This window comes from Eptesicus fuscus, chromosome 11 (assembly GCF_027574615.1).
Source record: "Eptesicus fuscus isolate TK198812 chromosome 11, DD_ASM_mEF_20220401, whole genome shotgun sequence".
Classification (NCBI taxonomy): Eukaryota; Metazoa; Chordata; class Mammalia; order Chiroptera; family Vespertilionidae; genus Eptesicus; species Eptesicus fuscus.
The window spans coordinates 72342453-72362888 of NC_072483.1; the positions used below are offsets into that span (position 1 = coordinate 72342453).

Genomic DNA, 20436 nt, shown 5'->3' on the forward strand with positions numbered 1-20436 from the left:
GGGGTCAGTGTATCCCAGGGGACCCAACTCTGAGAGGGCAGGTGATGGGAGCCCTCTGGCCCCTGGCCCGTACCCCTGGAACTGCCCTTCCTTGGGGACTCGGGGATGGGAAAGCCAGGGTTGGGGCCCTGGGGGAGCCCCCAACCCTGGCTGGCTGACTCTGGCCCTCAGGCAAAGGAGAAGGAGCTGGACTTTGGGAACGTGGTGGTGAACAGCCAGCAGTCCAGGTTGCTGGTGCTCCATAATGAAGGCAACTGCGCCCTCGATTATCGCCTGTTCCTGGAGCAGCACAGCCCTGAGAGTATCAGCAACGACCCCCTTGGTACCGGCCTGGGCTGGGGCTGGGGCCAGGGAGGCAGGCACTGGTTAAGACTGGGTAATCAGACCACGGTTTGTGGGCAGGCAAAGTAGAGCTTAAAACTTGGTGCTTCTACTTTCTAGAGGTATGGCACTGGGCTGGCCCTCTCTGAGCCTCAGCTTCCTCATCTGTAAAGCGGGGCTAATGGCAGCACCTACCTCACAGGCTGTTTAGCAAGGTGCCAATGACACAAAGACAGATGCCCTCTGTCTTGGTCTGGGAGGGGGGACTCTGCTCCCCAATTTCTGGCTCAGAGCCTACTCTGCAGCCAGTGCTCTGCCAGCCCCGGGAGAATATCTGGAAAGGAGCAGGAGAGACAGAGCCTCTCTGACCTGCACTGAGGGCCTTCTGCCCTTGACTCCCCTGGGTCATCCCTGAGCAGCTCTTCAGCTGGACCACACAGAGGGGAGCATGCCACCCTGGTCCCAGGACACCATCTGCCTGACCGCCTGTCCCAAACACCGAGCCCAGTTCTCCTGGACCATCAGTTACTCTCTCCTCTCGCATAGAGGTACCTGGGCCCCCTGACACGGATTCAGGGCTTGGAGGAAAGGGGGAGGGCTGTGTGAGCAGGACTTGGGTGGGGAGATGCAGAGGGTCCAGGCAGAGCTAGCTGACTAAGTGTGAGTGTCCTAGGGCGCACTTTTTGTGTGTCTGGTGTGTGTATCTCATACCAACTACCTCTGTTTGTGTGGGTGTCTGGGCATGCGACACCTGTGTAGGCTCAGTGAAGAGTTTAGAGCTGTGCTGATTTACTGTGGGATCTCAGGCAAACCCTCAGCTGCCCTGGGCCTCAGCTTCCTCCTCGGTGGAATGGAGCTGTTGGGGGCACGGGACAGCATCCAGGACAGTAAGAAGAGTGGCTCAGAGTGTGGACTTGAGCCAGACTGCCTGGGACTGGATCTGGCTCCTGCACTTATTAGCTATGTAATCTTAGCAGGTTGTTTAACCTCCCTGTGCCTCATTTTCCACATCTGTAAAATGGGGATAATAACATGCACAGGCAAGAAAAAGGAAAGCAGTACTGATACAGGTTACCACATGGAAGAACCTTGAAAACATGTCAAGTGAAAAAATCCATTCACAAAAAGCCACATAGTATATGGTTCCATGTATGTGAAACATCCGGAATGGGCAAATCTATAGAAACAGTAGATTAGGGTCATCAGAGGTGGAGGGAGGGGAGAATGGGAATGACAGCTACTGGGTTTCTTTTTGGGGTGACGGAAATGTTCTAAAACTAGATAGTGGGGATGGTTGCACAGGTCTGAATATACGAGAGAACACTGAATTGTATGCGGTAAAGGGTTAACTTTATGGCATATAAATTATGTCCAATAAAACTGATAGTAAGAATTACTTTGAACACAAGTACGGTGCACATTAAACACAGTGGTGTGTGTGAAGCACTTAGGACCGTGCCTGGTACGGGCAAGCATCAGACAAGGGCTGGCTGTCGCTGGAAACATCCCACAGCCTGGGAGACATCTGCTGCTCCTAACCAGGGTCCCAGGGGTCCCGCAGGCCCTGCCCCAGGGGAGCCGGGAGGTGAGCCCACTCCTCTTGTCCACACCCCTCTCCCCCAGATAACAACATTGGGGAGAAGCGGGAGCTGTGCCGCGTCTTCCTGACAGCCGTGTACCCCGTACTCTCCGTCCTGGATGTCTGCTCCTTGGGCAGCGCTGGGGGCATCACCCGCAGGCACCTGTGGTATCTCTTCTCCCTGGACTTGCTCAACAGTTACCTGGAGCGTGACCCCACCCCCGGAGAACTCATGTACAAGGTGCCCACCCGGCACAGGTGAGCCGAGCCTGGGAGGGGGTCAGGGCCTGTTGGGGATATTCTTGAAGCTCTCTGTCCACACTCTCAGCACCAGGCCCTGTCAAAGAAGTGGCTCCCTAACCCCCCCCAAATCCTTGCCCATCCCTAGAGGGGCCTTGAGAAGGCAGGGATCGGCTTGGCATCCTAAGTGCTGCCCAAGTCCCAGCGTCCCTAATTCCACCTGTAGGGCGATGAGTGCCAAGCCCCTGGGAGGCCCCCCCTCTTCTTATTCCTGTCTCTGAGCCCATTTCTCTGCTCCACACAGCACAAGTCCGATCCCCCCCATCTACACCCCTCTGAAGCTCGACTTCAATTTTGGGGTAGCGCCCATAGAGGCCCCACCCTCTGTGGTGCTCCTGGCCTTGAAGAACAGCGGAGTGGTGCCCCTGGACTGGTAGGCCTGGCATGGGGGGGTGGCTAGGGGCCTGGGGGGGCAGGTGCTGGAGGCCCTCACTTGCTGCTGGTAGACCTGGCTGCCTGGCATCTGTGAAAGTGGGCACCCCATCAATGGGCTGTGGCGGCCAGGGTGGGACTGTGGCTGCCCAGCAGGATGCAGGGCCTGTCGCTGGCTGAGACATGACCACAGGCTGGGAAGTGGTGGCTTCACCTGCTGGAGATGGCACCGTCATCTCAGTATTTAATGAATGAGAAGCGTCCACTGAGCATCTGCTCCATGCCAGGCTCTGCTTCACAAGCCTTTTTCCTCCAAGCCTCACACCAACCATGTGGGAAGTCTTCCTTTGCTGACTGGTTCACAGACAGGAGGCTAAGCACTCCGCACAGCCAGGTTTGACCCCAGATTTGTCCCTGCCCACACCACTTAGCAAGGCTTAGAACTGCTCTTGTGTACCAGGCACTGTGCTGGGCGCTGGGGCACCCCTAACAGAGCCCCAATCCAGTGAGAACAGGGCCTGCATGGGGGTGAGTAGAGGGTCTCAGGTGGTGGGGGGGATGGGGGAGAAAGACAGGAATCTGCTGCTACCATGGGGTCAGGGAGGAAGGTGTGACTGAGCGAAGCCCCGTGGGGCTGCGGGAGGGTGGAGGCTGGCCCGGGGCAGGCTGCACTTCCCCAGTCACCTGGGGCCCAGGCCGGAGACCCAAGCCGCACACTTGGCCCTTCCTGTGCTTGGCTTTCCTCCCACGGGGCCCGAGCTTGTGCCCAGTAAACATCCCGTTTCCACGCCAGGGCTTTTTCTTGTTCTTCCTCCCTGTCTCTGCCACGCGCCTTGATTTCCTAGTAAACTTCCTTTTGATGACTTCCAACTTTCCTTGGCTAAATGGAGGTGAGAGAGAAGCGTCCCATCTGGGTCAGGCCGGGGAGAGAGCCAGGAGTCCAGCCTGGGCGTGGCAGTGGGTGGATGAGGTGGAAAATACTCAGGCAGCGGCATCTGGGACCTCAGGAACCTTCCTGCCTGAGCAGAGAGTCTTGGGGGTGTAATGCCCCTTACTCTGGGTTACCCTGCCCCTCCCTGTGGAGGCTGCTGGGGACACTGGCTCCCCAGGCGGCTCCTGCTGAGGAGGGCTGGACTCTGAGTAACTGAGGGCTCTGGCCCTGAATGACTAAGGAAGCTTGGCAGGCAGGGCTGCCGGCCAATGGGGAAGGCCTAGGGCCCATTTTGAGCTCTGGATCCGCCATTCACTGGCTCTTTAGTGGCCAGGAGCCAGGTCCAATGGCTGGGGGGAGGGAGGGGTATGCAGGAAAAGCGGCGCTGGCCTGTGTCCTGGCATGGAGCAGGGTATTTTGGTGGATTGTGTGTGCATGTGTGTTTGTGAAGGAGCAAGCCAGCTCCCACTCTCTGTGGAGAGGATCCAGGTTGCTGGAAACCGAGGCGAGAGGAAACCCAGGCAGAGTGCCCATGCACGGGGCCCATCCGTCGGGAGATCACTGGAGGTTCAGGAAGCAGTCTATGCTTCTTCCAGGAGCCCAGGCACAGGGAACCTTCCTTGGATGGCTGGACTCTTCTAGGCTTTCTGTGTGTTGTGTTTCCCTTCCCTTCCTTAGAAGGCTATTTTTGAAAATTCTAGCTGGTCTCGGCTGAGTTTATAAAGAACAAACTGAAGGTTTCATTCTTGCCAAGACCAGCAAGAAACGGGGAGTGTGGACTTGGCCTGGAGGCAGCAGCCGGCAGGGCAGATGGAGTAAGAATCCCAAGGATGCGGAGAGCATGGGGGGAACAGGGAGCCACACCGCTGCCCACTCCCTTCGAGGCCTCCCCTGACGCCTCTCCCCTGACGCCTCTGCCCTGGGTGCAGGGAACACTAGGGGCCTAGTATTTAAGGGGAGATTCCATACAGGGGCCGGCTAACCTCATTTGTTTCCTGGTGCACTCAGTGGGTCATTGGCTAAATTTTCCCGGGGGCTTCCTAGGCACAGGGTCCAGGCTGGCTCTCAGATAGAAATGCAGGCGAACCCAGGCAGACAAGCCTGTGGTGCAGGGTGATGTGTGCTGTGAAAGAAGTGTGCGGCACAGGAGGCCTCCTCACTCCGTTTTGGACGTGAGGAAGGCTTCCTGGAGGAAGCTACAACTAAGCTAGGCCTGCAGCCTCCGGAGAAGCGCAGGGAGATGCACAGAACCTTCCAACCGAGCACCTGGCTTGTACGTGGGTAAGAGGAAAGGGCCCAGCATGACTGGAGCGTTGATGGGGAGGCAGGGTAGGACCTCAGGTGTGGCTGGGGGGATGCAGCAGGGGCCAAGGTCTAGGCCTTAGAATCCTTCTCCTTCTGAGAGTTTGGACTTCTTCCCAAGAGCATTGATGGGGTGTAAACTGGGATGAAGGGCAAAGACATCATCTACTTACCAGGCCTGTCACTCTGGTCTGGGTTGAGGAGAGAGAAACGGATTAGCAGTTTGAGGCAGGGGGACAGGTGGGGAGGCTGCTGCAGTCCCCGATGGGGAAGCCCACACCAGAGGATCATCAGGGAAAAGGGGCTCAGGATTATTTGGAGGGAGACTGGGTGAAGGCGGTGAGGGAAATGGAAGTATTGAAACTATTTAGACGACCCCCAAAATAACAAGATCTCCACTGGTCAATATCCCCCAGATAAAAATGACAAAGGCCGTTTATTCACCTGTAACAAGTCAACTGATACAAGGTGATGGGAGAAAAGTAAGAACTTCCCCTGCCCTCTTCAAGTCCGCTCTGCTGAAGTGATGAGAGCTTCCTCCACAGCATACAGACCCAGCGAAAGCTACAGGGTTATTCATTCTCTCTCTCTCTCTCTCTCTCTCTCTCTCTCTCTCTCCGTTTTACAGTAATAGCACATTTTACATACTACTTTCTGCTCAGCATTATATCAATAACATTCCCTTTAGATAAATACAGATCAATATACAGATCTAGCTCATTCTTTTTAGTAGTTGCATAATATCCCATTACATGGCCATAAATTATTAAACCACTCCTTTATTGGATGACATTAGTTGTTCCCCGTGCTTTTTATTTTGCCACTACAAAGGAGGTTGTAATAAATATTTGTGTGTGTGTGCATTTATTTCTGCATGTTACTTTCCCAAAATATAATTTCTGTTCAGAGGGCATATACATTTTTTATTCCAAATTCCTACCAAAAAAGGTGGCAGCAGATTCTTCTCTCCCTACCTACTTTTGAGGGTATCTCTTCTTCCTAGACATAACAGCATTGGATGTAACTCTTCACATTTCTGATTTGAAAATATTTCAGATCAACTGGAGGGAGTTTTGATCTGCTTTTTCCAACTCCCATTGAGCCTTTTCAGATTTGTTGACCATTTTCTCTTTCCCTCTGACTTCTCCCTGTTCACAGCCTCTGTCAGTTTGAGGCCATCTCTGTGCCAGATCTCAGGTTGTGATCTTGGGCCCCCTTTGTCGCTTGTTTTGTCAGCAAGTGCAGTGTCTACTTTACTACAGCACCAGGCATTTCAGGGGCATTAATCTAGGCCCACCTTTCTTCAGATTCCAGAATGGAAGTCCTGCTGGGACCTCCGTTCTCTGCCCTGTGCCCAAGCTGGACACGGTCCCTCTTGGGGGCCCGGGTTGGTACTGCTGGCATTCTTAGGAGCCTCAAATGGACCTTCCTAGGAGTTTTGTCACAGAAAACCTTCCAGGATTAATGGGCAGCTCTAAGTGACCCACATATATAAGCGACCCCCTTGAGCCCCTGAACCCACAATAAGAGCCTGCCCGGCCTTCAATTCCTGTTTAGTCATTGTGCAATGACATTCTACAGCAGCCACGTTTGCCCAGCCATGCATGGGACAGCTTGCCAGATGGGATGAAGCAGGGAGGCATGGAGGAGGCTGCCCCCATCCCTCCTGGGGTTCAGAGCTTCCTCCTCTCTATTCTGACTAAGAGGCTTCACCCCTCCTGCTTTGTACCCCCTCCCAGGGCCTTTCTCTTTCCAAGTGACCAGCAGATCGACCTGGAGCTGTGGGCAGAGCAAACAGAGTTTGACAGCACCGAGCTGCACCACATGCGCGTACAGGACAATTGCATATTCTCTATCAGCCCCAAGACTGGGAGCCTGAGTCCTGGGCAGGAGCAGGTGGTGGAGCTCAAATACAGGTGCTCCCCCCACCTCACCCCCCTGCACTTCCAGTCCTGGAGATCCCTCCTTTCCCCTGGCTCCTGGAGAATCCTGGCCTTGTACTGTGTGATTCCAGGGTACCCTGAGCAGCTACCACCCTGGGAGGACCCTGCCTCCCAGCTACCACCCTGGGAGGACCCTACAGGGGAGGTTTAATTCCCTTCTTGTCCCTTCCCAACTCAGGGGCTTCCACATGCTCCCAGGAGCAAGCCAGCTCAAAGCCACTGGTGTACTGTGATCATGTGTCCTCCCACTGGTATCAGGGATCCCTAACTCATCCTGGACTTGTGTCCTCCCTTCCAGCCACCTGTTCATCAGCACTGACCGCCTCCCAGTGCTCTTCAAGGTGTCCCATGGCCGAGAGATCCTGGTGAGGCCCTAGCCCTGACTGTCATTGGACAGTCAAGAGAGGAGCAGGGACTTATACCCCCAAGGAGCTGGGGTCTGGATCTCTCTGCGGGGGGCTTCACTTCCTCGCTGGGAGGGATGCTACTCATGAGCTGTCTATCTCCAGATAAATTTCATAGGTGTGACAGTGAACCTGGAGCAGAAGTACGTGCACTTCACCTCCACCATCCACCAGTTCATCCCTGTCCGGATCGGTGACACACTTCCCCCACGCCAGGTCAGTGGTCTACATTGTCCTGCTCACCAAGAGGCCTACTTGTTGAGCTATGTGTGTCTGAAAAAGTTCTTGACAGGGTGACAAAGACACTGCCTTCCAGAAGCCCTCACTCTAAGAGGTGGGCCTGCAGGTTGGACCCCGAGAGACCCAAGGCAAGAGGCTTCAGCTTCCTGGTGCCCGGTGCCCAGCCCTCTGCCAGGCCCCGTTCCCATGCCAAAGAAAGGTTATTATATTTGTTCCTCTAGCACAGGGTTCTTCAAACCATACTGATAACCCAGACCTTACATAACACATCCCAGATCACAAATCAATACATACATGCAAAGTACTCTGATGGTTTGTTTTATTATATTCTGTTCCTTTTTTAAAAAATGCTGGACATAACCCACTAAATTGGTTTCATGACCTGCTCACTAATAGGTCTCAGCCACAGTTTAAAAATCACTGCTTTGAGAGGGACATCTTTTTGCATTGTGAATTCTCCCGAAGCTATAAGATTTTCTTTATTAGTTGGAGGGAATCGGGTTCCTTTGCTGTGAAAACATACATCGGAAATCTTCCAGAGGGGGGCATAGTATTTTCCTAAATATTTTATAGCTCTAAAATTTCCAACTGTTTAGAAGCCCTTGTGTTTCTGGGCAGGGGCCTCTGGCCATTTAGCCTAGAGGTAGAGAAATGACAACCTGAGATGGAGTCGCCAGCCCCAAGCTCTGTTCACTTCCCTACGTCACCCTCTACCCCACTGGCTTCCCAGAAGCCCCACCCGAGGCTGGGCGTGCCCAAGCTTGCTGAGGTCCAGACTCTCAAAAAGGAAGTCAAAGGCTCTTGTGCCCCAAGAGAGCTTTCCAGAGCAACCAGACCACTCTCCTGTGGCCCTGAATGCAGATGATGGAAAACGCCCTCAGACATGGAGCCAACAGACCCAGCTGTGCCTCCAACCAAACTCCACAACTGTGGCCAAGCTTTCTCTTTTGTTCATGATGACAGATGATGGCCTGGACCTGCAAGGGGGCAGTGGAAAGAGACAGAAGTGAACATATTTAAGTTACATTTTGGAGGTAGAATCATTGGGACTTGCTGGGGATTGGATATGGAAAGTAAGAAAGGGAGGGAGCCCGGCTGGTATGGCTCAGTGGTTGAGTGTCAGACTTATGAACCAGGAGGTCACAGTTCAATTCCCAGTCAGGGCCCAGGCCCAGGTTGAGGGCTCAGTCCCCAGTGTGGGGTGGGCAGGAGGAGCCGATTAATAATTCTCTATCATCATTGATGTTTCTATCTCTCTCCCCCGCTCCCTCCCTCTCTGAAATCAGTAAAAAAAAAAAATTTTTTTTTAAAAAGAGAGAGAGAGAAGGGGAGGGATGGAGGATGTATTGCTCTCCTAGTTTGAGCTACTGGGAAAATGTAGTGCCATTTACTGAAAGGAGATATACTGCGGGGAGGAACAGGTTTTAGAGTGAAGAGGTTGGTTTTGGCCAAATTTGAGATGCCTGTGAGACAACCAAGAGGGGTTGTCCAGTAGAAGATGGTACAGGTCTGACGCTCAGAGGATTGTCCAGGCTAGAGAAATAAAGTCAGCATATTCAGTAGTGGGTGCTAAACAAGATGAGAGGACTGGGCCTCAGTCCAGATGAACACTTTATTCTCTCTGGCTTTCGTTTGCTCATCTCTAAAATGAATGATTGGACCAGAAGATCTCTGGTTTCTTCCAGGACGTTCTGTGATTCCCAAACTTTGAAGTTATTCCTGGGGGACCGCATGCCTTCCTTCTACTCTCCCTTGTCTGCCTCTAAGCAGGAATGCCTCTGATAGCAGACGTGGAAAGTGGCAGCCGCATAGGTGACTAGAACCAGAGCCTAGAAAATGATGAAGAGTCAGGATGGTGCTTGCTTGGACAATTTCCCTAAATTCCAATACTAAGGACATGAGCTAAGTGTCCCCTTATACCTTGACAAAGGTAAGTTGAGAACAAATAAAATGAAGATTACAGATTATCTTAAAATATCACAGGCTGAAAATACAGTTATATACTTCTTGGATGATGAAGCCAGAAGGGAAATCAGAGGTACTTAGGGGAGCTCTGGGACTGTAAGTGTGACTTATGGAGAGCTACCTGCCCTCCCGCAGTGGACAAGAATCCCAGGCTCTCTGCATTGCAGCCGTGAGCCCATATGGAGGTTTCCTCATCTCCACCCCCTGCAGATATATGAGCTGTACAATGGTGGCTCGGTGCCTGTGACATATGAGATCCAGACCGACATCCTGTCACAGGTTCAGGCAAAAAATTTTGACCACCCCATCTTCTGCTGCCTCAACCCCGAAGGGGAGATCCAGCCAGGCACCACTGCTCAGATCTTGTGGATTTTCTCACCTATTGAGGCCAAGACCTACACAGTGAGTAGCAGCCTGGGCTAACATGGGACGGGGATTGGAATTGGCCTCCTCAGCAGGACTTGCTCTGACCAGTCCCTTCCCCCCTCACCCTCCTAACTTTCCAGGTGGAGGTGCCCATCCACATCCTGGGATGGCACTCGGCCAAAATCCAATTCCAGGGAGTGGGCTATGACCCCCATGCCTTGGGGGATACAGCCCCTTTCCACAATATCTCCTCATGGGACAACAGCTCCACACATTCAAGGCTGATGGTTCCTGGACAGGTAGGGGGAAGGGAGCTGGGAAGGTCTGAGGCCTAGGAGGAGCCTGAGGGGCCAGGGTGGCCAGTGCATGGGAATGGGGAGGCTGGGAAGGAAATTGTATGATGTTGAGAATGGAGAAATACAGAGGTGAAGCCTGGAACCAGACTTCCTTCAGATTTAGGAGGCAGCACCAGCTCCATGGGAGGCTTACCCTGCCACCTAGTGACCACAGGTGTTCCTGCTCGAGCCACTCCACCCTCTTCTCAGCATTAGGGTGAGGTTACTAGAAGGCGTAGAAAGAAGGGGTAGGTAATACCTAGGGCTCTAAGGTATTATTTTCAAACAGAACAGCCCACCCCTGGACCTAGATGGATTTGCTGAAAGATATCTAGAGTCACTAACACTACCTTTAGTTCACATACTCCTCACTGTTGGGAGGTCTGACCCATTTATCCACCCACCCATCTATCCATCTCCTCCCTGACCTGTATGCCAGTTTACTCATCAATGTATCCCATCCATCCATGCAGTTCTCCATCCATCCTTCCATGCACCATCTAGTTACTACCTGCCTGTCCACCTTTCCACCACTACCCTTTTGGACTTTTACTGCAGGATGAGCACTGTGGAGGCCCTGGGGACACAGAGAAGAGTCCGACAAAGTCCCAGCCCTGGAGGCACTCAGTCTGGACAGAGAGAAAGTGCTCCTTTCATGTGGCCTTACTCTTCCCAGACACCCCTACAACACAGCTCCTGTTCTGTGCCCAGTGACAATAACAACAGCTGGTCACCCATTAATTTATAACCATCCTTTTTTTTTTTTTTTTTTTTTTTTGGGCAAGTCAAATGCAGTAGTGAGAAGGGAGAAATTTATAACCATCCTTCAAGGCCTCAAACTATGTTGGCTTTAGTTCTGTCTTCTCTAAGCGAATTCTGATTTCTCAGCCTTTCCAAGCCCATTTTAATGGTCAAAATCATAGGATTCAGAGTAAAACTGGGTTTACCCAAGCTTCACCTGTGAGAGACCTTTGGAGAAAATATTTATGCTGTCTGAACATTAGCAGTATATCTGTAAAATGGGAATAACAGTAGAACCTGTATAATAGGGCTATTGGGAGGATCAAATGCATGTAAATTGCCTACCTTGGTACCTGGACTGTTGGAAGCACTCAGTAATTGGCAGTAGTTGCTCTGATTATTATTTTTTCACCTCCCAAAGTTGCTGTTGTGTTGTCTCCACCAACAGAATGTCTTCCTGTCCCAGTCTCATGTCTCCCTGGGAAACATTCCTGTGCAGAGCAAGTGCAGCCGCCTGCTGTTCCTCAACAACAGCTCCAAAAATGAGACAATTGTCTTCGCCTGGCAGCTGAAGCCTCTAGACTTCGGGGAGGTGAGAGTCTCTTGTTTCCACAGATTCTGAACCTCCAGCAGAGGTTCCTACCCCCCTCTCACCTTGTCCCATTTCATCCCACCCCATCCTATTCCCTCCATCCATACATCCCATCCCACTTCATCCCATACCATATCATACCACTCCATCCCATACCATCTCATCTTGTCCCATTCCATCTCTATGAAGCTCCAGAGACTCCTTCCCCAAATCAACAGGTGTCCGTGAGCCCCATGAGAGGGAAGGTGGCTCCGGAAGAGACGATCCCATTTGTGGTGACTCTGAAGGCTTCAGTGCATGCCAGCTTCTATAGCATGGACCTGGTATGCAAGGTAGGATCAGCCCCAGAAAGAAGCTGAGTTAGAGCACAGTTCCCAGCCCTATTAGATCCCCATATCCCCAGGGCAAACCAGCTCCTGGAAGGACAGGGGGTCTACAGCAAGATGCCAGACTTTGGTCTTCTCTTTCCTTGTCCTGGGCCACAGGTGTACCGACAGGAACTCCTGAAGAAGTTCCATAAGGAACTGCAGGAGTGGAAGGACGAGAAGGTGCGGCAGGAAGTGGAGTTCACTATCACAGATAGGAAAGTGAAGGTAAGGAGGGCAGAGTGGACCTTAAACACCATAGATATTTCTGATTGGCCTTACCAGAGATGACAGAAGTAGTGATCTGAGGGTGTCTGATATGCAAAACTGGCCAGCCTGCTTTAAGAGGGTAGATTTCTTTCATTAAACTAATCATAATATCTCCCCAAGAGACTCTTTGGATATAGAAGGCTGGCTGACCATCCAGTTTCATGTAGCTAGTACTTAACAGGTGCCATTGAAGTGCTGGGTACTAGGGACCAGAGGATTGCCTTCAAGATAATTCAGAGGTGGGGTGGAGATGAGACAAGATTGGCTGTGAGTTGCTAATTGTTGAAGGTGGGTGGTGGATAATGGAAGATTCTTTGTATATAATTTTATATATGTCTGAAATTTCCCAAGATTAAAATTGAAAGTTTTAAAAATATTTTAAGGTGAGTAAAATATTATCTGCTTTGAGCACTCTTGGGTGGATCAAAGGAGTTAATACATGCAAAGTGCCTGCCCCCCAGTAAGCATTCGTTAAACATGCTATGAGCATTTGTCGGGGGAGACCAATGATAAACATAAGACAAAACATATCTTGGTTCCTCCTCCAATCTCATAGCTTTCCCATGGTAGTATTCATGTTCCTTGATCACCTTTGTGTCCACCACACAACTTCACAGGAGGGACTGCTCCCCTCTAAAGCTCTGGCCCAACTGTGGATGCAAATCATATCTTAAGGCCACCGAAGAAGGGATTTCTGAACTAAACCTTTTTTTCTGCATTAAATCTTAATAAGAGAGGCTGTTTCCTTATCAAACCAAACCACAAAGCTCCAGGGCACAAGGACAAGCTCTTTGGGGGCAGCCTACACATATTTGGCAGCACCTCCTCTTTCCTTCAGTTGGATAACTAAGTTTCCTTGTCTTTAGGTTGCACTTCCCTAGGGAAGGTTCTGGAAGAAGGTGTTTCTTGGGCAAGTCCAAGAGGGCAGCAGGTCCTGGCATTGGCTTCAGGCCTCTAGGCCTCTTGTATCCTAAGCAGGGGTCTCTTTGCTTCCACAGAAAAGGGCATATTATACAGCCTATGAACCTGTGAGGAGGTACAAGGTAAATCAATAAGCCCAAGGGCCATCTCCTTGGATAACTTGAGAGAGGGTCCTTGCTTGCTCTCAAAGATACCGCCAACCCCTGGTCCAGCCTCCTAGAAGGGTAGAGTCAAACCCCTGCATGGCCCAAAAGACCTGGTTGGTGGGCTGGGGACCCACTGGTGATGGGAGTACAGTCCTGAAACCCTGCCATCATGCCTCCCCCTTCCCAAAGACGCTGCCCCCCATCAAGAAACAGCAGTCTTTCGACCCACCCACCAGCTGGAATATTAAGATCCCAAAGGAGGAGACATCCTGGCCATGTCCCCAGCCGCCCTCGCCAGGCATGCTCTACTTGGGCCTCACTGCCCGCGCCCATGCCATCGACTACTTCCTGGCCAACTTCTTCTCTGACTTTCCCCGGCACTTCTTGCACCGGTGAACTCTCAGGGAGTGAGGGGTCTCCTTCCTCTACTCTCTACCCCCTCTCCCTCTCCAGAACAGGGGCTGCCCAGACCCAACCCTTACTGAGGGCTTGGAACAGGTGCAGTGGCAGGGGTGGGGGAGATTGGGGCTAATATGGCATTGTTGAGCCCAAGATGCCCCCATTACTGCTAAAGCCCATATGAGGAGGAGGCAAAGAGCCAGAGGCCCCATAGGAAACCCACCGAGGCCTCCCCATCCTTCCTTCCTTTCCAACTTGGAGCCACTCCAGGTCCTGCATCAACTCTGAGGGTCAGGTTTAGTTCCCCAAATGCAGTAGCACCATGTTTGGGTTAAGGATGGGCCCACCCCAAACGCATCCATGTCCTCTTGATTGGGAGGCCACCACCACTGCTTATGCCCCCAGTCCCAGCATGGTGGCTTGTGCAGGCCACTCAGTGTCATGGCTCACCCCAGGATGCTGCCAAAAAGGAAGTGCATCACGGAGGAGTCGGAGGCTTCTGAGAAAGAATCCCTTGACACGTGGGCCCCTGTCTCCAAGCAGAAGAAGCAGCTTTTGGTTGACTGTCTCACCACCATCATCAGGTGACTGTCCACCCCGTGGACACTAGCCCCCATTTCTCCAGCCCATTCAGTCAATTCTGAGTCCACTCACAGCTGCTGAAGTCCTAGCCTTTCCTTTCCTGAAAAATAAAACTTCCTTACAAGATCATTCCATAGGTGGTCCCAGGCTCTCCAGGATAGTATAGCTCCAATAGAGCTGGCTGGAGGGATCATCAGGGCTGGGTCCTGAGTTCTGCCCTGTCCACGGCTGGTAGATGATGTCTAGAGTCAGTTCACATTCTCCTCAGGGTTCCTGTCCCTCATCTGTGTAACTCAGACTTCCTGGCTCTGTCTCTACCATATAATCTTCACCTCTAAGACTCCATGGGGTCCAGAGATGTCTTCCTCTAAAGAAGGATGGGGGTGGGGACAATGGACCAAGGGCTTCCCTCCCCCACTTAGCTCTTGTTTGTGGGCACAGTAGGCAAGAACCACTACTTGGGGAACGCTGAAACCAAAACCTCACAGGGGGCCGCAAGGCCTCTCAGTGAGAACCTTCTCTTCCTCCCTGCCACCCAGGGGCCTGCTGGAAGATAAGACCTTCCATGAAGCCATGGACCAAAGCCTAGTGGAGCAGATTCCTTACTTTTGCCAGTTCTGGAGTGAGCAGTCAGCCAGGTTCATGGCCCACTCCAGCAGCCTGCACGTAGAACCAGGCCTGTTTCTGTCCTCCAACAGCTGGGATGACAGGGAAGGCAAGGAGCAGGAGGAGGACAAATGGGGGCTGGGAGAGGAATATGGGGAAGAGGAGGAGAAGGAGGAAGAGGAAGAGGAGGAGGAGGAAGAAGAGGAGGAAGAGGAGGAGGAAGAGAAGAAAGAGGAGGAGGAGACAGGCAAGGAGGAGCTGGAGGAGGATGAAGAGATGATGAAGGAGAAGGAAGAGAAGTTGACCTGGGCAGGGACTGAAACCCCACAGCAGCGTTCATCCCAGGAGTCCCTGAAATGGTGGTGGCAGCAGCAGCTGAAGATCATGATGAAGGAGGAGCGAGAGCAGGATGAGAAGGAGGCCATCAGCAGGTGAGCAGACAGACCCAGGTGTGGGTTTGGAGGAGGGCTGTGTGCAGAAGGATCCTTCCTGCAAGGCAGTGGTATACCGGGGTGGCCTCCTGTATGCATCTCTTCCAACTCAGTGTTTAACCGTTGGAAGGGTAAGGCCTGGGTGGGAGTATTTACAGAATGGCAATCTGAGCTTTCATTTTCTCTCCAAGACCTGCCTATTAACATTCACCATCACACCACTTCAAGGAGAGTAGTTGTAGTCTTCAAGATCTCTTAAATGGGTTTCTCGAAGCAGGAGAGAAGTACCACCTCTTCTTGTACCACTTTCCCTGGGACTGCTCTGTGGTTGGGATTTCCTAGGCCCTATACAGTCCCTTCTGTACATTCTCATTATTGGATGCCTTTCCCCAAACGTGGCCGAGAGATGGGGACTATAGTTGCCAAGGTTTGAATCCCACTACTGTGCCAGCAACGTGACGTTTGGTAAGCTGGGCTCTTGAAGTGTGAGCAAACTTGGAACGAGGATGCCGCCTAGTGTTGGGAGGGTGTGTGTGGGGGGGTAAATGAGAATCCAGGTAGAGCACGTGGCACACGGTACAGCACAGAGGAGGTCAGCAGAAAATGTGACTGTGGTGGGTGACAGCGCTGACACCGACTCTCTGGTCCCCTGCAGGCTCCCGGCTTTCGCCAACCTGCAGGAGGCGCTGCTAGAGAACATGATCCAGAACATCCTAGTGGAGGCGAGCCGAGGGGAGGTGGTGCTCACCTCGCGGCCGCGCGTCATCGCCCTGCCACCGCTCTGCAGGTGGGGGCACCCCGGCCAGCGCCGCGTGGACGGCAACGGAGGGGTGTGAGGGGTGGTATGGACCGGCAGGCTTGGTCCCAAATCTCGCCCTCACCCCTACCTGGGGCTTTCTGTCTTCCAGGATTCCGACTCAAGACCTGCTTCAGGGGACGCCCCAAATAGCGGTGACTCGGCCCGTGACGCCGCTCCCTACCGACTCTCTGCGGACGCCAGCGTCCAGCCCCTTCGATTTGCTTCGCTAGGTTCTAACCGGTCCCCTCTCCACTACCCCGCCAGTAAAACATCTAGCTTTTTTTTTCTTTCTTTCTTTCTTTCTATATCTGTCTTTATTTCTCCAACGCGGAAGCAACTCGCACTCGGTTTCCTACGAAACAGATGGTGGGAGCGGCGGATGTGGACTGCAGCAGCTCATTGGAGACTCAGGGGCTGGCTGGGCGATTGCCCTCTCCACTCCACACCCAGCGAGGCTAGGCGAGGGTTCCCGCGGCTGACTGCCGGGCGCCGGATCCGGTCAGGCCAGGGGAGGGCGCTTTGGTTGGGGCCCGATTGGCCTTAAATCCAGAGTAGCCTGGTGGACAGAAACGGAGCGCCAGGCCCGGTGAGTGCAGCAGGTGGCCTCGGGTCGAGGTGACCTCTCCGAGGCCTGACCACTCCGCTCTTAGCCGTTTTTTCAGCAGCTGCGGGGCTCCTGGGGCTCTGCTAATAGCCTGGAAAGAAAGGGAAACCGAAGCGTGTCGAGGAGGGCCAAGAACTAGACGCTGGGGCGCCGGTGTAGGTCACTCCTAGACAGAGGGCCACAGTTTCTACCAGCGACTCCCGTCATGACTCTGAGTCCCCTGACCAGGGCTGTCCCGCCTTCCCTGAGATACCCACCTCGGCTCCCCCTAACCTCCGCCAGGCAGCTCTTCAGCTCTTCGGCTCCTCCCATCCTCTCTCCCCACCCCCCGCTAGAGGCAAGTGGGTGGAAAAGTGACATCTGGTGTTGTTCCAGAGGCGCCCAGGTCCTCGACTCCCCCCTCCCAACCCCCCCCCCCCCCCCCCAACACACACCCGCCGCCAAGGCCTGGAGGAGCTCTGGCCCTGGAGCCCCAGCCGGGGCGGGAGGGGGTTGGGGCGCTCCGCCTCCTCTGAGTCAATATTTGCCCCGAGCAAACGAGCGCCCGGACAGGTGTGAGTGTGCGTGTGTGTATGTGTGTCTAGGGGCGGGGACTGAAGAGGCCGTATAAGAGCGCGCTGAGCCCGGGCTTTGGCACAAGCTCCGAGGCGTGCGCTGGGGACTTAGCCAAACGGGCCCGAGAGGGTGGAGAGTGACCAGGAAGGGAGGGGCAGGCCAGGTGCGCACCTGCGGTGCCTCCCTGGCCGCCGACGTGTCAGCCGCAGATGCGCGCAGGTGAGGCGGCGGCTGGCGGAGTGCAGTGCGGCACTGCGCTCGCTCGCGGAAGACCAGGACCAGATCACCAAGGGCCACAGCCAGGCCCCGGGCCCTCCGCTCCCGCCCCGCGACGAGCCCCTCGCACAAACCGGACCTGAGCGTTTTGTTCGTTCGGCTCGCGTGAGGCAGGGGCGGCCTGTCAGCATCCGCCCGGAGGCCCAGCCCCATCGCCACGCAGGCACCTGCTGCCGCCGCCGCCACCACACGGGTCGGAGAGGCTGTGCGCCGCTCCCAGGCGAGATCCGGCTCCCATCCGGCCTCACCCGCTTTGCCTTGTCCTGCCCTGGCCGGAAACACCTAGGCTGCCGGCTCGATTGGGGTAATCAGGCCACAGGGCGGACTCCACCGGGTGGCATCGGGGGCTGTGACCCAGAACAGGAGCCTTTCGGAGGTAGAAACCCAGTTTCTGGTCCGACTCTGTCCCAGCGACTTCTGTGGCCTTGGGCAAGTCATTCTTGGCCTCTCCTGGGGCTTTCACATTTGCAAAATGAGGATGGTGGTCTGGCCTCCCATGAGTCTCCATATTCTGGTTCCTGGGAAAGTTGGAGGCCCTCAAAGGGATTGAAGCAGTAGTGGTGAGATGTGAAGCTGGATGGGGTGGGCTAGAACCGCGATGGAGATCAAGTCTCTCCTCCAGATCCCCGTGGTACTGCCAGCCTGAGGGTTCACTCACTACCATCTCCCCCGCCCCTCTTTCGGTCTTCTCATGTCTGAGACAGACAGACAGACAGACAGACAGACTGACTGACTGGAAATGACAAACACAGGGTTCAGTAGCCCTTGCCCAATGGGGTCCCAAGGCACAGCAGCTCACCACCTTCCCCAAACATCATAGTTCCAAGGCCTCTTGTTTCAGGATGCGGGTGGGGTCTGTGTGGCCCTCAGCACAGCTGGGAGTCCATGAGTCATTAGCTACAACCCAAACCTGGGACAGACCATCTCCCTTTTCAGGGACTCACTTCGGACATAAAGGAGGGGGACAGAGATTGCTCAAGACCCTGGCCTCCTGCTAAGAGACCTTAGAACTGAGGGCTCCACACAAGGCCTTTGGTCAGTCTGAGCCCCTCGCTGAGTCTGTCCTTGACTCCAGGTGTCCATTCTGCTTTCCAAAATTGATGGTGATGCTGAGCCAGCCCTGGATGGGAGGGGCTAGTTATAGACGGAGGTGGAAGTAGGGCTCCTTGGACAGCAATATGCAGCCCTAGTTCCCCCTTAAGGTGAGGAAGCCTCATGGGGAGGGACTGTATCCCCACACACCCAGGCCTAGGCCGTCCACAGGGATATGAGAACAAGGGTCAGAAGTCACTGGTCCCTTCCAGCTCTAATCTGGCTGTTGCTGGAGGTGCTTGATGGCTTGTCCCCCACTCTCACGGCCCCCTCCACTGCCACCTTTCACCCAACCACTCTCAGGCCCCATGGGGATCTGCTGTGTCCTTGTTGCAGAGAAAGCAAGGGAATGGGGATGAGATGCCTCTGACAGATCCCTGGCAGGTCTGGGGAGAGGGGGGCATTACAGATGGGATCTGTGGGCACAGCAGCCGTGGATGGGAAGGGGGGATGCTTAGGTCCCAGGCTGGGGTGTGTGCAGTCCCCATTCTGGCCTCACTGACCAGGCCTAGCCCTGGGCCTAGCCCTCTGCTCCTTGCCTGGCACTGAATGCTGTGCCTCTTAGGGACTAGGCCGACGGCTGGCTGGCAAGTCCTCCCGAAGTCTTGGAGGGCTTCCTCTCCCCTCCCCCAATCACAGAGGGGGCTAGAGCTCCTCCCCTCTGGCTGGGATTCCAGATCCTGGGGCTGCACAACAAAGGTCTCCCCTAGAATGATCCCTAAGGCACACATAGAGCAGTCCTTTGTGTGTGTGTGTGTGGGTGGGGGGGGGGGTGTTGTTGAGAAAACGAGGCCACCAGTGGTCTGGGACATGCCCTTGTTCTTCTCTCCCCCTCTCCCCCAGAACCTAATTTCCCTGGGCCTCCATCCCCCACCCATCATGAAGACCTGAATTTCCTGGCCCTGGCCAGGGATCTGTCCCCTCATCCAGGTCCCTCCTCCCTTGCCTGGCCAGGGGCGGAGTCTCTAGGCGCCAGGCAGGCCTGCAGGTGCTGGGCTGCCTCCTGTAAGGGGGGTGCTCAGCAGCTGGTGTTTGAGGGGGCCCATCCCCCCTCGCCTGTCCAGATCCCAGCCAGAGCCTGCTTCCTGTCTTCCCCGTCAGCACCCTGGGCAGGGGAGGGAGCAGAAAAAGGGTCTGAGCTTGGAGTTCAGGCAGTGGCGGGACTAGGAAACTGCTGCCTGAAAATGAATGGCATTGGGAAGAAGGATCAGAGGAGGGCCAAGAACACAACCAGAAGACAGATGGACAGACAGAGGGTGCTGCCCAAAGGAGTGTGAGAACCATACAAATTTCAGGGCCAAAGAGACTGCAGACACCCCCCCCCCTCCACACACACACACACATACACACACATACACCCACAATGAAACCAAGAGCTAGAGAGAGACCTGAGAGAGAGGCAGAGACCACCTGAGAGAAACCAAAGAGGGACAGAGACAATGTGAGATAACAGAGATGTACACTTAAGAGAGATGGAGGGTCAGAGGTCAGGTAACCAGAGGTGGAAGGCACAGTATATGTAGAAGAAGGGGGAGGTGATGTGGAAACAGCCTCCACCCCATCCCACATCGGTGAGGGGAAATTGCCTCTAAAAGAGGAGAAAGAGCGGCTTCTATGTGGGCTGCAAATGGGACAGCCAGGGCTGGAGGTGGGAGTGACACCCTCTTTTGGGGGACCAATCTCTCCTTAAGAAGCAGAAGCCAGCCGAAACCTATTTGGCTCAGTGGATAGAGCATCGGCCTGGGGACTGAAGGGTCCCAGGTTCGATTCCGGTCAAGGGCATGTACCTTGGTTGCGGGCACATCCCCGGTGGGGCGTGTGCAGGAGGCAGCTGGTCGATGTTTCTCTCTCATCAATGTTTCTAGCTCTCTATCCCTCTCCCTTCCTCTCTGTAAAAAAAATCAATATATTATATATATATATATATATAAATAAAAGAAGTAGAAGCCAAAGAGGGGCAAGACTCAGGCCATGAGTGGGGCATGATCTGACTCCATCT

The 20436-nt window shown here is 54.0% G+C and overlaps 1 protein-coding gene and 1 non-coding gene across 2 annotated transcripts in view; both read left to right on the forward strand.

Annotated features, from left to right (window-relative positions):
• Nucleotides 1-16197, forward strand: part of CFAP65 (cilia and flagella associated protein 65) — a 31919-nt gene extending 15722 nt beyond the window's left edge. Inside the window, exons 16-33 of the mRNA XM_054722851.1 lie at nucleotides 172-322; nucleotides 741-869; nucleotides 1945-2158; nucleotides 2445-2573; nucleotides 6545-6721; nucleotides 7047-7113; nucleotides 7258-7368; nucleotides 9568-9759; nucleotides 9864-10022; nucleotides 11248-11391; nucleotides 11610-11723; nucleotides 11877-11984; nucleotides 13025-13069; nucleotides 13283-13485; nucleotides 13948-14076; nucleotides 14614-15111; nucleotides 15767-15898; nucleotides 16020-16197. Of these exons, the coding sequence (XP_054578826.1) occupies nucleotides 172-322; nucleotides 741-869; nucleotides 1945-2158; nucleotides 2445-2573; nucleotides 6545-6721; nucleotides 7047-7113; nucleotides 7258-7368; nucleotides 9568-9759; nucleotides 9864-10022; nucleotides 11248-11391; nucleotides 11610-11723; nucleotides 11877-11984; nucleotides 13025-13069; nucleotides 13283-13485; nucleotides 13948-14076; nucleotides 14614-15111; nucleotides 15767-15898; nucleotides 16020-16140 (2823 nt within the window). The 3' untranslated portion in view covers nucleotides 16141-16197. The remainder of the gene's footprint in view (nucleotides 1-171; nucleotides 323-740; nucleotides 870-1944; nucleotides 2159-2444; nucleotides 2574-6544; nucleotides 6722-7046; nucleotides 7114-7257; nucleotides 7369-9567; nucleotides 9760-9863; nucleotides 10023-11247; nucleotides 11392-11609; nucleotides 11724-11876; nucleotides 11985-13024; nucleotides 13070-13282; nucleotides 13486-13947; nucleotides 14077-14613; nucleotides 15112-15766; nucleotides 15899-16019) is intronic.
• Nucleotides 16198-17386: 1189 nt separating this feature from the next.
• On the forward strand, nucleotides 17387-17465 carry MIR375 (microRNA mir-375). The gene has a single exon (NR_129265.2). It is a non-coding gene; the product is annotated as a microRNA mir-375 (primary transcript).
• The last annotated feature ends 2971 nt before the right edge of the window (nucleotides 17466-20436 follow it).